This window comes from Lonchura striata, chromosome 3 (genome assembly GCF_046129695.1).
Source record: "Lonchura striata isolate bLonStr1 chromosome 3, bLonStr1.mat, whole genome shotgun sequence".
In the NCBI taxonomy this organism is placed as follows: Eukaryota; Metazoa; Chordata; class Aves; order Passeriformes; family Estrildidae; genus Lonchura; species Lonchura striata.
In genome coordinates, this window is record NC_134605.1 from 9,623,221 (window position 1) to 9,638,633 (window position 15,413).

A 15,413-nucleotide genomic window follows, 5' to 3' on the forward strand; every position below is an offset into this window, starting at 1 on the left:
CACCCCAACTGACAGTAATACACAAAATGTAGTCATGTTTTTCTAAGATCTCAGCATGTACACATTTTGATAGATCACACAGCTTGTCCTTTAAACTCTGCCATTAATCCTACCCACAGGAATTGAGAACAAAGTCTGTTGTTTAGAAAAAATCCACACAAATAGGGATTATGCAATTCAAATGCTGAAAAAGACTGTTTAAATGCAGGCACCTTCTAGCTAGTGGATTTTTAAATTACTAAGGCTGAAATGCTCAATGCTATAATACATGGTAGATACAGAGATGTCACTATGCTATAGTATCAAGCTTTGTGTGATATGGCTAATAACAAGCTATTTAGAAGAAGCTCTGAGAAATATTGCCATATCTACAGAGAAATACCTTTAAACACTAAGCTTGCATAGGAGCAATCAGAAAACAGCACTCAAACTTTACATTTTATTGTGTGCTAAGCTCTTTCTAATGAAATATGAATTTTTTGTGTAAACTCTCATTTCTTTGAACAGTTAACTAGTTATCAAAAAAACTGAAATTATTCTATAGCAGGCAGCCTTTAGGGAAAATAGAGTTTACCATATTGTTACAGATAATGCTTAGAAGTTCATTCACTGGCCATCTTTAAGAAATAGGAAGTGAGTATATTATTTTCTAGGAAGTGGGACAAAAGGACAAATTATTGATTTCTGTTAGAAATACTTTCACTTACCACTTGTGCTAGGCTGAGACTTCAGAGAAGAGTGAATGGGAGGGAAGTACTGTTCAGTGACACCAGGAAGAAACACATCTACAATAGTTCAGATCCATGCATTTTGCATAGGAAATAGGTTATGATGTCAGCAGAAAACACTTCTTCCATCATTTAACCCCAGTTACCTATTTCTGGGCCTGAAGATCACCATACGTACAATCTTAATTTTGTACTTGCCCTCCCTAGGGAGATAACCACTCTTTCCTAGGGAACAAAAATATCTGATTGAAAATATGAGCAAAACTGGAAAATCTATGGAAGCTGTAAAATTTGTCACTAAATTATTTTGGCAGTGTGTGCATCAGATAGATTCAGGAGGTATATTTTGGCTTTCAGCTCTTTCTTTTTTTTTTTATATTGTGTTGAGTAGCAGAATTACAGTTCTGTGTCCTCAAGATTAGTATCCCAAAGGGCAAGAGCTGGACTCAGATTCTAAGTGAACTAGAGATTTTTGATTGTGTGTGCAAATCACTTAAAGGTCATTTTTGGAATTTAGAGCTGGAGTTCATGTAAAATGTCTTTCAGAATCACAAACAGCTCAGTTACTGGCTTCTTTCAGTTTACCTTACTTTGTCCTTCTTTCTGACAGAAACATTAAGCAACGTGAACCGAGATCCCTTCCAAGTGCACTGAGATGGTGTGGACAGTGCCCCATGAGGGCAGATTCCAGATTGGAATGATTTTCCTAGAGTGAATACCTATGAATAGACTGAAACATCTGGCTTCCAATGGGAAGTGAATACATGAAGAAAGTTGCTGATCAAACATACCTGTCACAAGTACTGTCAGAAGGATGTAATGGAAATTGTGAACCTTTTGGAAATAATATTTTTAAAAACAGAATGATGCAGCATGAAGTCCATACAAGTCCAATCTAAATGTAAGCTGCAAGCCTGCCTGAGAACCCTCTTCTCTTTAACTGAAATAGGATTTTTCACAGCACAAGCTTTGGAAAGCACTCAGAAACACCTGACTACTTGGCTGAGAAATGATGAGTGTATATTAGACACCCATAGATAGGTGGGGATGTTCACTGATTGGGGCACCTAGAATTAAAAAAAAAAAAAAAAAAGACTATTTTAGTTCATCTTCAAGAAGTATTAGTACTTATAATGAATGATAATTTCATCCCCTGAATGTTTTAGAGACAGGATAATAAAATTACAACAGTAAAGAGGGAGGAAATAAAATGTAAAAGGTAAGATCTAATTCATTCTTCATGCTAGCTCAGTCCTTGGCCTTTCCTGAACAGACACTGCCAATAGTAACAAATTATGTATAATCATTTTGTGATGTGGACTGTTCACTTGGGACTAAGCTCAAATGACCAAACTTGCAGCCTTGTCTCTTAAACTGTGGATCTGAAGATCAAAGGCTAGGGCTTTATCCACTGAGTCCTCACCTTTATAAGAATAAAACTGCCAGCTGTCCAGAGACAGAGTGGATGTCAAACAGTGTCATTTCAGACCAATTGTTTTTCAAGTTCTTACAGGACAGCACATTAGGTTAGAAGCATATTAATCAGTTGTGTCTCCTGAATATTCATTAACCTGCTCCAGGAAGGATTTTGTGGCCCTTTTTTCTTTCTCACTTAGAACATTAGACATTTAGACCTGAATAAGTACAGTAACTTCAACAGAATTAACTCCTGATTTCCAGTAATGTGAAAAGGGGACAAAGGCAGTCAGTGTAATGTTTATGAATTGCCATTTCTGTAGACAGGAAAAATTCAATATGAGAATAAATTAGCATTGAATAGAATTTTAATTTAAAATATTTTACTCTAGGAACTGACAAATGCTAAAAATAAATATGGAAAAATTATAAATAAATATAGAAACAATTGATATTTCAAGATCGACAAAAAATACAGAAAAACGAAACTGTTCTTAGAAACAAAAGAGGCTTTTACTTCCTTTATATTCAAAAGCCCTAATACAGAATCCAGAGAAGTTCACTAAATACTTCCCATTAACCTGAAGTAGAATTGCTTATGGAGGTACACAGAGAGACTAAAAATAGAAAAACTTAGTTCTTATTGCTGATAATAGAACTTTTCACTGTTACTCACTTGAGAGTAACTCATAGCAAGCATTTCCTTCATCCTCACAGAACATGGTTCTTAAGGTGGGGGTTTTGGCCTTTTTTTTAATGTTTTCTATAGTGCTAATTATTAAAGGGTTACTTTCTCACATATTTATGTCTCCCTGGAAAGTATCATCTCAGTCAAGACTAGTTCCATTCAAAATACTTTCCTATTTTACAGCACCTGCTATAATATCTTTACAAGTACTTCTTTACAAAGCATTATTTCAATGGGAATAAATGTGGGCCAATATCAGCCACATGCTTAAGTGCATTAGCCTTGACCCAACAGACAGATGGTGATGCACTCAAGCAGGCACTGAAACCGAACAACTGTGATCCAAAAAGAGAACTCATGTCTTGCTGCTAAAAGGAATGCCATAGTTTCTGAAGCTTCTGCAATGAAAAGGGCCTATTATTACACATGGACTTTGTTCTTCCCTTGCAGCTCTAAATTACCAGGATCTTATGAGCAGTATCTGTTCACAAACTGCACAAGGACATCAGGAAAAACTGTCACCTTGCTAAAGAGGGCTGAGAAATTATGGACTTCAGTGTTGCTCGGAGTGGCAGAGGCAATCCCCAGAATCAGATGAAATTGTGGAGAAAGAATAAGGCACTTCACAGTTGCATATTCTCCTGTGACAGAATATCAGAGACAACAAAGCTGTGAAATGAACATGCATGAGCAAAACAACACTGCAAGGAGAAGGAGTGAATCTGATCTTCCAAGGAAGCACAACTTGAGAGCTAGTGTTAGAAGCCACTCTCCCTGTCTAGGTTATTCCTCCCTGGGTATTAACAGAGGCAGGAATAGAAAGTTGCACAGCTAAGAACTACAAGTCCTTCAACTACTGTTTTCTGGAAACTGAAAGAGTATTCTTGACAGTAATTATATTGCCCCATTGCTCCATTTTATTCCTCTACCCTAGGTCATGCTGTTGGCCACTGTCAAAGACAGGATGCTTGCCAGAGGAGCCTTAAGTCTGACTCAGTCAGGTCTAATTAGTCAGGGGCTAACAGAAAGAAGATCCTATACAAAAGTCAAGTGTAGACATCCACACACAACAGCATGATTAATTTTCTAAGGTCTCAATAGTTAGAGCATTCAGATAGAACAGAAGCTCCCAGAGAACAGAGGAGCAGCATTAGCTCATCTGCTCTCAGCATGATTTATCACAGAGCAGGAGGTCCAGCTTTAGAAGAGAGGCTGTGACTCAGTCCACAAGCCACAGCAAGGATAAGCTTAAGTGATGCATGTATAACATCCCACTATTAACAATGTACAAGTATGTTCTTCAATTGTGTGACACAGTTCCCAAGATTTTGCAGATCAAAAGAAATTTGGCTTCCAGGAATAGTTGTACATTTATTTAGTTTGACAAAAAGTAATTGTATTTAACTGTTTAGAAAGAGAAGAAATGGAGAAAAGACAATTAAAACTCTTTTACCTCACCCAGTACTGTTTGTTATACAGTAAAAAACTATAAAGGGGAAAAATCTGTTGCTCTGCTGATTCTCCAATCCTATCCTCAGTGATAGGAGAAAATGTGATAGCAGAAGGCCTTTTCAGCTGTGACACTTGGAACACTGTTTCCACAGGGCTCTTCTCCTGAACTTTACAGGACACCACTTCTGCTCTGTATTTCAGATACCACTGGCTTCTGCTCCCCATCCGACTGTGGACTTGCAGGTGCTGGTGCACCTGTTCCCATGCACAGAATCACCTCAGCATTGCTGCTTGCTCCATCAGCAGATAGTGAAAACAACACAGGTCTGCATTCTAGCTCGATACTGGATCTCTGGGTTTAGACTGTCATACTCCTGACTCTCATCACCACTGTAAGACAAAAACCAACTACAAAATTTCTTGAAAGGATGAAAATACCAGTGACAGTAATCAAGTAATCATGCGACAACATATTTCAACACAAGTGGGCTCTTCATCCCCATTTCTGCGAAGTGCCGTGAATCTATTCAGTGCTTTTCTCTGTAGTTGACTTTAAAGGTCATTTGTCAGCACTTGGCAGGGGATGGTCCTCGGTATTTTGAAAAAAAAAAAAGATCATCACCACTGTAGTGGAAATAGCATACTGTGATTCTGGACTAATAAGAAAAACTTAATTATCTTAAGTTTCATGTCTCAGTAAGAAATCACAATTCAGTTCATGATAAAACAGGTAAAAATGATGAAAACAAATTTTGTTACCAATAGGAAATTATAAGAAATATTCTTAACTAAGAAGGACTTGTTAAATATATAGTTTTTATTATGTTCATCATAAAGTCAAAATTTATCAGCCTGATAAGGTAAAAAAACATGTAAGAAAAGGATTGTGTTATATAAGAAATTTAAAACTGGAAATACAGAGAATCCTATTTTTAAAATTGAATTTGGTTTGGAAGTCACAAAGTTGCCACTATATAGAATTATTCCTTGCTGTATTTTACATTGGAATCTCTTGCATTAAGCAACCATAAAGTGGTTTTCCTTTATAAAGGAACAGTTTATGATAGAAATAAATGCTTGAATAACAAGTTAATTCATGAAAAGGACTAAACACTAAATTAATAATAGGCCATGCTATTACATCCATACCAGACACCCCTGTACATTACTGACACTCACATTCTTCAGTTTTAGATCTTGAAAGTAAAACAGTGTTAACAATTAGGAATGGGTACACCTTGCATATAGATAAAGATACAGACATAGATATAGATATAGATATAGATATAGATAGATATAGATTATATAGATATAGATATAGATATAGATATAGATATAGATATAGATATAGATATAGATATAGATATAGATATAGATATAGATATAGATATAGATATAGATATAGATACAGATTTTCCAACGCTGTCCATATAACCTACCTGAATACCTGCAGCCGTGATGCATGAGGTGGCTCAGCTCTGCCACTGAAGATCAGTGCATATGGCAGGAAGGGGAGAAGAACCAAACTTTGGCAGGTCATCTCTATAACTTACAGGGCTCTAGGTAATGCATGAGTCTACAATAAATCAGCTTATCAAATTCCTCTTTTCATTTGCTATGTGCCCTGCTTACAATTTATATGTTTTCTTAACTCACTCAAAAGTGCTGACTTTTGCTGCCTGTTTCTACTGAAACATGAATGTCCTTGCTCAGTAATCCAATTAACTGTTCTTGGAAAACAGCAAGATGTAGCTGTAGCTAGGTCAGAAAACCAGACATTCAGAGAATAAAATGTCAGTCACAAAGCATCAAACCAGTAAATTCTGCATAGAAAGAATTTGCCATGTATCTTAGGAAGTTATCAGATTCTACAACTATGTGGAGCAGTGGAATACAGGCTTCACAATAAGTAGTTAACTTCAAATATATCTTTACTGGTTTTCAAGTTGTCTGTAGGTTTTCCATTGATTTACATTTACTCATGTTTTGAAATACTACCTGCAAAAGAAGACAGCTCTTAGAGCACAGTTGTCTGATAAAGAAAAACTTCTGTGGACTCTGAGTCTCAGTATTCACAAACCATCTCAACAAGCAAAACCAAGAATTTTTTTGTTCTGCTAGTTAAAAACACTGCCAGCTAAATTCTAATTTTGTAAAATTAGTAAACAAAATTCATCAGAACATAACAGTTACTGCTGCCCTCTAGCAGCAGTCCTCCATGGCTGAAATTAAGAACTACTTGCCACTCCTTTAAAAGTGCTACAACTTGCTAAGCCTGTATCATTGGAGGTGAACTGAGCTTACTAAAATCTTAACTAGACCACAAGTCACTCCATGTCTCCAACGTGACAATTTTTGTGCTTCAGGTAAGCATATTAAATGCATATGTTTATATAAATTGCACTGTTCAAAATAAGAATTCCCAATATTCTACAGTTAAAAACAATGTAAGACACTGTGCAGATTATTCTTAATATCCTAGATCTACATGTGGAAAAATAAATTATATGAGCTAATTTCAGTCATTAACTAGCATCCTTGTCTAATAGCCATGGAGAAAACTTTTTATACTATTTTTCCTTATATTATACTATGCTTTATAAAAAATACTTAAACACAATCAAACCACATTTCTATCTACAGGATATAATATATCACAAATAATTCCCAAACAGAAGGGAATATTATTTTTTAATGAAGTGTAATAGTATTTTTCCTTCATTCTTTAGGATTGGCAGTTCTTTAATAGATTATGATTAACAACTTTTAAAAAGCAAGCATTTAGTTCAGATTTAATTCAATATCTGTACAAAGAACAATCAGCCACCAAACAGTTATGGAGAAAAAATCCTTTTCTTTTTTTTATGAAAGTTTAGAAAAGGGGACTAAAAAAATGGCAAACGCACAAGCTTTACCAATCATATTAAATTTATGTAAGATATATCTACTGGCATGTTTACCTATCTGTTTAAAGCAGCTTCCATAAGAAATTTTGGAATAATATACCAGTAATACTGATACAAAATGAATTAATAATAAATATTTAAGATATATCGGGTATTTTTGAGTGAAAAAAAAATCATGCTAAATAAGCTGATTCAGGAAGTTCTAAGAAAAGCTTTAGCTAAAAAACCCACATTTACAATCTATCCTAAAAACAAGCAGAACTCTGCACCAACCTAAGCATTAGCTCAATTAAAAACAGGAGAAAAAAAATCAAATCCCTTCTCAGCTTAATAACTTGTTAGTTCTTGACAAGTGCAACAACACAACAATAAGCCAGTCAAAATGAGTTTTTAGAGCGAGGTTATGCCCTTCATGTTGTGTTATCACAGTAGCAGATCAAACTGCTGACTTGGACTCTTTCTGCCAGCAGTGCTGATGCTGCCTCTATGAGCTACTGTCACAGAATAGTCATGGTACCTGCTCTTGCCTATAGAAAAGCACTAAATTGAACTCGAAGTAGTGTCTTTGTGATATCTTTTCAACAAGTCATGTCCCATTCAGCCTGCTAGTTTATCTCTGTCAGGCTGGGGGCCCAAGTGGTTTGCATGAGCTGTCAGGGACAGGTCCACCAACCTGCTTAGTGCTAAGGAGGTAATGCATCTTTCGGGCTTGGTATTTCTTTTCCTTGTCTTTCTTTTCTAGGTCTTTCATTTTCTCTTCATTTTCCTTCATTTCTGTGTACTCTTGAAGTTCATGCCTGTAACAAAATAAGTCTGCTAACTATATTATAACAAAAAAATACGTGCTAGTCTTCTATTTTACTTTAACCCTTTCATAGCTTCACAGTATTTTCTTCCAATATATTAGCAGTATATTGACACCACTGGAATGTAAAATTACTGTTTTTTCAGTTCCACAGCAGTAGGATACTACATGGATATAACTAAGAAGAAACAGGATTAAAATTATCAATTAGGAGCAGTATGTAGGTTCACATTGCTTACAGCTTGATAAAATAGTATACACTTAAGTCCTTTTATTTGCCTTTAAGTTTCATTTTACTTTGAATTTCTCTAAGTGGAGGCTATTGTAATATAAATACAGTTTGTTAACTTATGTTTCAGCTAGTGCCTTGCAACACCTCCTGATCTGCAGACAGGGGAGATTTTATGGAATGAGAGAGCATAGCAGACATGGGATAGGAGATGATATTCACTCCTGGATCCTTGAGTAAGGTTGAGAAAGTAGGTGCAGAGAAAAATGGGATGGGAACCTTTCATGCATACATTGTCCTTGGGAGGAGTTCCTGTGGCATTGGGCTCCTTGCACAGGTCATTTCTGCTCTGGTTTGATGAGAGCTGTAGAGGCCACCACAAGAACCAGGAAATGAACTGCTTCATGAATGAGATGTGCACACACACAGAGTCACCTAAATGTGTGAGTCTGTGCAGAAAACCCTTTCATTATAAAAGAAATACAGAACTATACGCGATACCAGGTTTCAAAGAATGCAGAAAACTCATTATTTCAACTGAATGTTTACAGGAAAATGTGATCAAAAAATGGGCATAGATTTCCAAATTGATGTTGGTTTTTTTTCACAGAGACAGGCTTGTCATAAATTATGCAAACAGTAGAGTGAATTAATGTTCTATAAGAAACAAAATTCTGTGCTATTGTGCACAGTGCACGTATATAGAATTTTTTGACCCAGTTAAAAAAGGTTAGTTTGATTAACATTTGTTAATTTTGTTATTACAAAATGGCTAGTTCAAATTAACCTGTGTGCCAAAGAAACCAAACATATTCAGTCAAGCATTTAGATTGCTAAAAAGTTTAATTAGGTGAGTAAATTCTAGTCCTTATGTTTCTTAGTACATGTATATACAATAAAATAAAAAGAAAAATATTATTCACATAACTAAATATTCATAATTCAAATATTCCTGCAAAACAGATTATTTAGAGAGGTCCACATTATTAGTCTCAGTTGTTTCAATGAGTACCAAATAAGACAGTGTGAGGGCGTGGGTAAAATCATGTCAAAATATGCACATGGGTAAGTTTGCTGATATGAATAATCCCATGGAAAAGGCACATTGCTCCCAAAAGTGTTTTTTAATATTGTGATTCAGACTTACTCTTAATATGTTAATTATCATTAAATTAGTTCATCAAAATATATGAAAGAGCAATAATTGGTTTGTAAATATGAACACTTTGAAATGACATTCTTAAATACAAGTTGAGGTGTAGAACTTTGATTTGTTTCATGCTATCTTTCAAGATTTTATCAATTAAAATAAGTAAAATATTAAGTAATTAAACATTTTATTTCAACTGTAAAAGAAAAATATAATTAAAAGGAAATACAGAGCAGAAAAGATGCACAGGTATTTCTGAATCTCTGAAAATATTTTTTGTTGCAGTTTACTGTTAAAGGCTGCTAATACAATATTTCATACAAGGTTACTTATGAAGAACACTGACGTTTAAAAATCACCATGCTATGATTTTGCAGCAGTGTAATTTTTTTCCAACATAAGATTAAATTGCAAAATAAATGAATTACTTAGAGTGGCATGGCCCCCATTTTGCCACCCTTCTCTTGAAAATTGCTTATTAATATGAAAAAAGAAGTTGGAAAATAGCCTGTTTTACTTTATGCATAGTGTTCTGGGGCCTCAAAGCCTGCAGAGCCGGAGTAGCTGCACATTTTAGATTGTGTTGGCAAGCAGGGACGATGACCTTCCTGACCTGCATCTCAAGGCTATTATTAATCGCTAAGTAACCTGGTAAAGCCAAACAAATTTGTTTCCATTGAAAGGATCTCTATCTGTATCTGAGAATTTGTGCTGTACCAAACAAACCTCATTAACTGTGTCCATTTTTGACAAAGAACTAGGAGTTGGAGAGATTGGCGACCTTTCTTTGTCCTCAAGGTACAGATTTCAGAGTCACTACATGTAGGTACATAAGCATTTTTTACTAGGAAACTCTTTGTTCTATATCCATCAATCACAAACAAATGAATAAATAGACAATACATATAGTATCAACTTTGTTCTTTTATTTTATGCCTCTTTACCTTCAATATCAGAGTGTATGATCTGTGGTTTACATATTTAATACTATTCCTTTCTGATTACAGAGCCCTCTATTCAGCTTCAGTACCCCTATCTACAACTGGCAAAATAATAATCAACATATTACTACAGTCTATTCATGTTCTTATATACTAAGGTACTTCTTCCCAACAGTGAATATGGAAACCTTTTGATTTAGAGCACAACTGGTGATAAAAACCGACAAATAATGTCAAAGATACAGATTTGTATTGCAGAAATAATGATAATGGGATGCAAAATGTTTCCCATTGTCATCAATGGGAATTTATCAGATTGCTTTTAATGAATTATTAATAATCATTACTTGCTGAAATTAAATCAAGCCTAAAATACTTGTTGAAGTTCCAGGTAATTCATGATCTTTTTAGACAGTGCTATCATGATGATCATCCCTGATTATCACATACCCTCAGTAATACTTGTACTGTAGTCCATGTCATAGTTTGAAAAAAAATTAAGACGTTATAAATAATTTTCAGCATACTTTTGCAGCAGACTCACTTTGTCTGTTGTTCCAAAATATCTCTATCAGGCATTATACTGTCCTGTACAGTTGTACAGAACATGCAGACAATTCTGTCACAGGAATAATAGCTCCCAGGATGATTCTCTCCTGAGAGGCAGTACAAAATAAGTGGAATATAGCAGTCCAAACATTGCTTGACTGGAAACACAGATGTTTTAGCATAAATATAGATTTATTTTCAAGCTATTTGAACCTGAAACTTTCATCTCTTTTACCATACTTTCAAGCATTTGAAAAGGAGCAACAAAAGCAGAGAATGTAAAGCAGTTAGATATGAATATACTATTTCACACATTAGCAGATTAGTATTAACATGTCATGCACTGTGCAGGGGTTTCAACGTTGCCATACAGAATAATGTGTAGAAGGATAAGTGATACTAATGACATAAACTTAACCTTCCAAATGCAGCTAGAGTTCCACACAGCTTGGAAATGTGTTCACTGGGAAGTTTCATGCTTGGGGTCTTCTACATGTATGTCTTCCCAGAGAAAATAAATTCAAATTCTATTAAAGTCAATAGGAAATCAATTGAAACTAAATGGTTCTTGGATTAAATAAGTACACTCCCTGTCAGTCTTCTCTTTGTTTGCAAATATGATGAGTTCATTGAGCAATCTTTTCTTGGGATATATAGGTATCATCTCAGTGGCATTATGAATACTAGCTGTGATACATGACACTATGGATTCTGGACCAATTTTGCTTCAGGATCAACCTTTCCTGGTTCAGTGTGAAGTGGGAGAAGGCAAATTGTTTAGCCTGCTTTTTTAAAGCTTCAAGTAAATTTTGTAGGAGAAAAAGAGTTCTGTAAATGCAAAACATGTTTTAGGTTATTTGATAATCTTGTTCTATTTTTGTAAGCAAACAGTCTGTTGCATAGCTCATAGCTGGAAAAGTATTGCTTATTTAAAAACTCAAAAACTGGATAACTATTTTAACACATAATCTTTTCTTTATCTTAAAGCCTATCTCACTATATTAACAGCAGCTATTGCATCTTCCTACTAACCTGGCTTTCCATGTAAGTTTAGTCCAATCAGACTTTCTCTCCCACACATATTTATTGAATAGCTTTCTAGGAGAATTATGTGGAGATTTTAACAGATGTAATGTTTTATCATGATCTCAAAATTATTAAACAAATCAGAAGAATATAAATGTTTGCTACGGCAAGTTCAGAATGTATTTTTTTACCAAAACCATGAATATACGGGCAAACACAAAGCATGTTGTCCTTGTCATAGGGAATGTTTCATGATTTTGAAAATAGGAATACTATTATCAACACATGTGCTCAAAACCCACAATTAAAAATGATCTTGTGTAACAAATCTGTTAAGTACCTACTGAATTGTTAATGATAAAATTACTTGCTCTATATAGTTCAAAAATAAAAAAAAAAATCATCTGACAAGGTAACTTATTGTTATTCTGATTCTTCATTATGCAGTAAGCAATAGTGTTGGTTCCTGCTATGAGATGCAAATTCAGTTGACAGTGCTCCTGCTGTCTGTATAAAGGTTAAAAATATACATACAATATTGTTCCTGGCACTTTTGGAAAGGTCTTCAAGTAATGATTTCAGTAATATACAGATTTTAATAATTCTGCATAGAACGTTATCATTTTACAAATTCACACTGACTTATATTTATTAAGTTTATCAAATTATTGCATTCTGTTTCATTTCCATTGTCATTCTGTGGTCCTTTGGCCAAATAATATTACAAAATTTTTATATTAACTAAAGGAAAGTGCATCCAATAAAACCCAATAATCAGTATAGTTGCCTAGAGTATCCAGAAAAAGTATTAAGTTATTGTGATTTTAAACAGTCCAGACACCAAATCATAAAATTCCTGCAACAGAAGCAGTAGGTAACTTTAGCATACGAGGAGATAACCTAAACCTATTTAATCTTCCTGACTATATATCATTCTCCCAGCTCAAATACAGAATATGGAGGGTAAAATAAAATTAGTGACACAATAATTTTTGGTATACCACTGCATGCCACTTGATTTAACGTCACATTGGTGTAGGTGAGAATGGACTATATATAACCTGCCATGATAATATTGTTTGATTTAATCGATTAAATTTGGGAAAACAATGAAATATATCTATAGACCAGCCTAGGATGTAAAAATAGTTTAGAGAACTCTGTACTTTGAAGGCAAAGTTTTAACAGAATATACATACTACATACTTATGCTAGCTATGTACCATCAGTCAGCTTGCTCATCCTCAACATTTTTCTCATTTTTTAAATGAACCCCTTTAGATTTAGTAAGCAAAACAGGGTATCTTTGTAACTCTCTTTTCCTCTCTACCATGATGTATACTCCTGTGTGTATCCTGACAGAATTCCTTGACCAAAATATTTGATCTCAAGTTGCAGTTTGATAGACACTCAAAGCAGCAGTCAATTATTAGTGGTGTGAGGTATCTTACTGCCTAAGAGATCTACCACAAATAGAAGTCAAAAGTTCTTACTAATTTTAAAATCTGAATGTTTACATGAATACATTCAGCAAATTAATCATGATACTCTCTTCAAGATCTGAGGGAATATTATTGCTCTGCAGTGGATGTCACTGTAGTGCAGTGAACAGGAAATATGAATCCTTAATATGAAAAAAATTAAAATAAAGTCAATGTGTAGACATATGAAAACACCCTGTATCTCCTATCATTATTAAGTTTACAGAAAAAAAATCATAACACCTTAAAATCCCATTATAATTTGTGCATAGTGGCACATTGTCTGTCCATCTCCCCTTAATCATGTAGTGTACAGTGCCAATGGAATTAAGTGACACACCAGTTCCACTGTCAAGGTCCACAGTGTGATCAATACACGACATTGGAAATGTGATGAACATGGTGGTGAAGGGCACACAGTGAATGAATACCTTGTGCAGATCAGGAGATCAGGGCACAGCATGTACCAGGCGATAGGGACGAACAGATGGATGCATCCTTCTTATCCCTCCAATTTCCACTGCTGCACACTTACTCAAAAGACTGCAACAGCCTTTCAAGCTACTGATTGCAGAGGCACCTAAGAACTAAAACCAGACTATTTTCCTAACCCACAATGCAGAATCTTCTAATTAAGGTTTCAATAACAACTCATACAGAATTTTTCCTCACTAAAAACCTACATTTTTTCATATAGTCTCTTAAGATTATTCTATTTCCTCAAAACGTGCAAACTTCTTGGCTCAAATGTTTTTCCCTTGTGTATATATATACTTAAGGCAAATTTACTTTATCCTCACTGGCAGCAGAAAATGCTGTGAAGTTAAAAAAATTTGTAAAAGGTCCAATCTAAACAATGATTTTTCAGCTTAATTATTTTTATTTCATTCAACTGTAAACTCCACCTATTATGGATGTGGCATAAGAGCAACTAAACACCAAAGCTTCTGCTGGCACAGGAACCATATCCAAGTATACTGGTTCAACTTTATTTATGCCCAGGTCTGTACTGAAAAACCTATCAACAGCAAAAATGTTTTCACTCAATGTCTGTTTGCTATTGACCACTTCATGAAAAATCAGCCTGATTGATTAGCTTTAATAGTGAAATTAGTATTTGGTGATTAGCTTAAACAGTGAAATTAGTATTTTGAGGGTAACAAAGCCAATCTGGCCCAGAATGGATAACAAAGCCCCAACACAATTTATTCTGACAGCAGTTTAGCCGCAGCGGTCATTTTTAGCACAGTGTCAGTGCTAAGCTGCTAAGAGAGCAGTCATGTTCCTAATTTTTCTTGCAACATATAAAAGAGGATGTCTCACCAGAGCCAAATACCATTGGAAGTTTTCTAGTGAATGTCATGTGAAAGTATCTGTTATCTTTTGGTACTGAAATTCCCAGAAGACTATATATGCTACCATCTGCACAGTAATAACTAGAGGAAAGCTCACTGCTATGCTTTGCTACAGTTAAGCTGTTCCCAGTACTGGAATGAACTCATTTAAGCTAACTGTTATCTCTCTGTTGCAGTGCAGTACAATGTAGACATATCTGTACTTTTTTTACTTTAATATATGGTACTTGGCAACATTTACAATATTCAACATTATGTGATTTAGAAAGCAAACATGACGTTATAGCTTCTAAAGGTCATCAGCTAAGTTGATTTTCCTTCTCAGAGTATTATGAAACAATTTGACTGAGGTCTACTCACTAACTCATCTCCCTCACTTCCTTTCACATAAAAGTGTGCATACATTGATAAGTAAAATGGTACACATTGTCAACATTAAAAAGGTTTTACAACAGCAAGGCAGGGAGAGCTTTTATGTAATGACCTATTACGTATGACAGAGCAGCAATGCCAAGACTCACAACTTCATAGTGATTTTTGTGGTACCTCATGGTTTTCTCGATTTCATATTAATGGAATGGTGCTACCACTTGAGCATCTATGACGTCATTTTTATTGAGGTATAAAACATTATGAAAGACACAGTAAATGAAAAGTTTTATTACATAGCAATTGTAATTATTTTGG

The 15,413-nt window shown here is 34.8% G+C and overlaps 1 protein-coding gene and 1 long non-coding RNA gene across 2 annotated transcripts in view; one reads left to right on the forward strand and one right to left on the reverse strand.

Moving 5' to 3' along the window:
- LOC116183362 (uncharacterized) overlaps nt 1–1,800 on the forward strand; it is a 106,920-nt gene extending 105,120 nt beyond the window's left edge. The window contains exon 5 of the long non-coding RNA XR_004147965.2: nt 1,339–1,800. This is a non-coding gene — a long non-coding RNA (uncharacterized LOC116183362). The remainder of the gene's footprint in view (nt 1–1,338) is intronic.
- SPATA17 (spermatogenesis associated 17) overlaps nt 1–15,413 on the reverse strand; it is an 83,538-nt gene that overhangs the window by 42,347 nt on the left and 25,778 nt on the right. Inside the window, exon 6 of the mRNA XM_031504245.2 lies at nt 7,864–7,987. Coding sequence (XP_031360105.2) covers nt 7,864–7,987 — 124 coding nt within the window. The remainder of the gene's footprint in view (nt 1–7,863; nt 7,988–15,413) is intronic.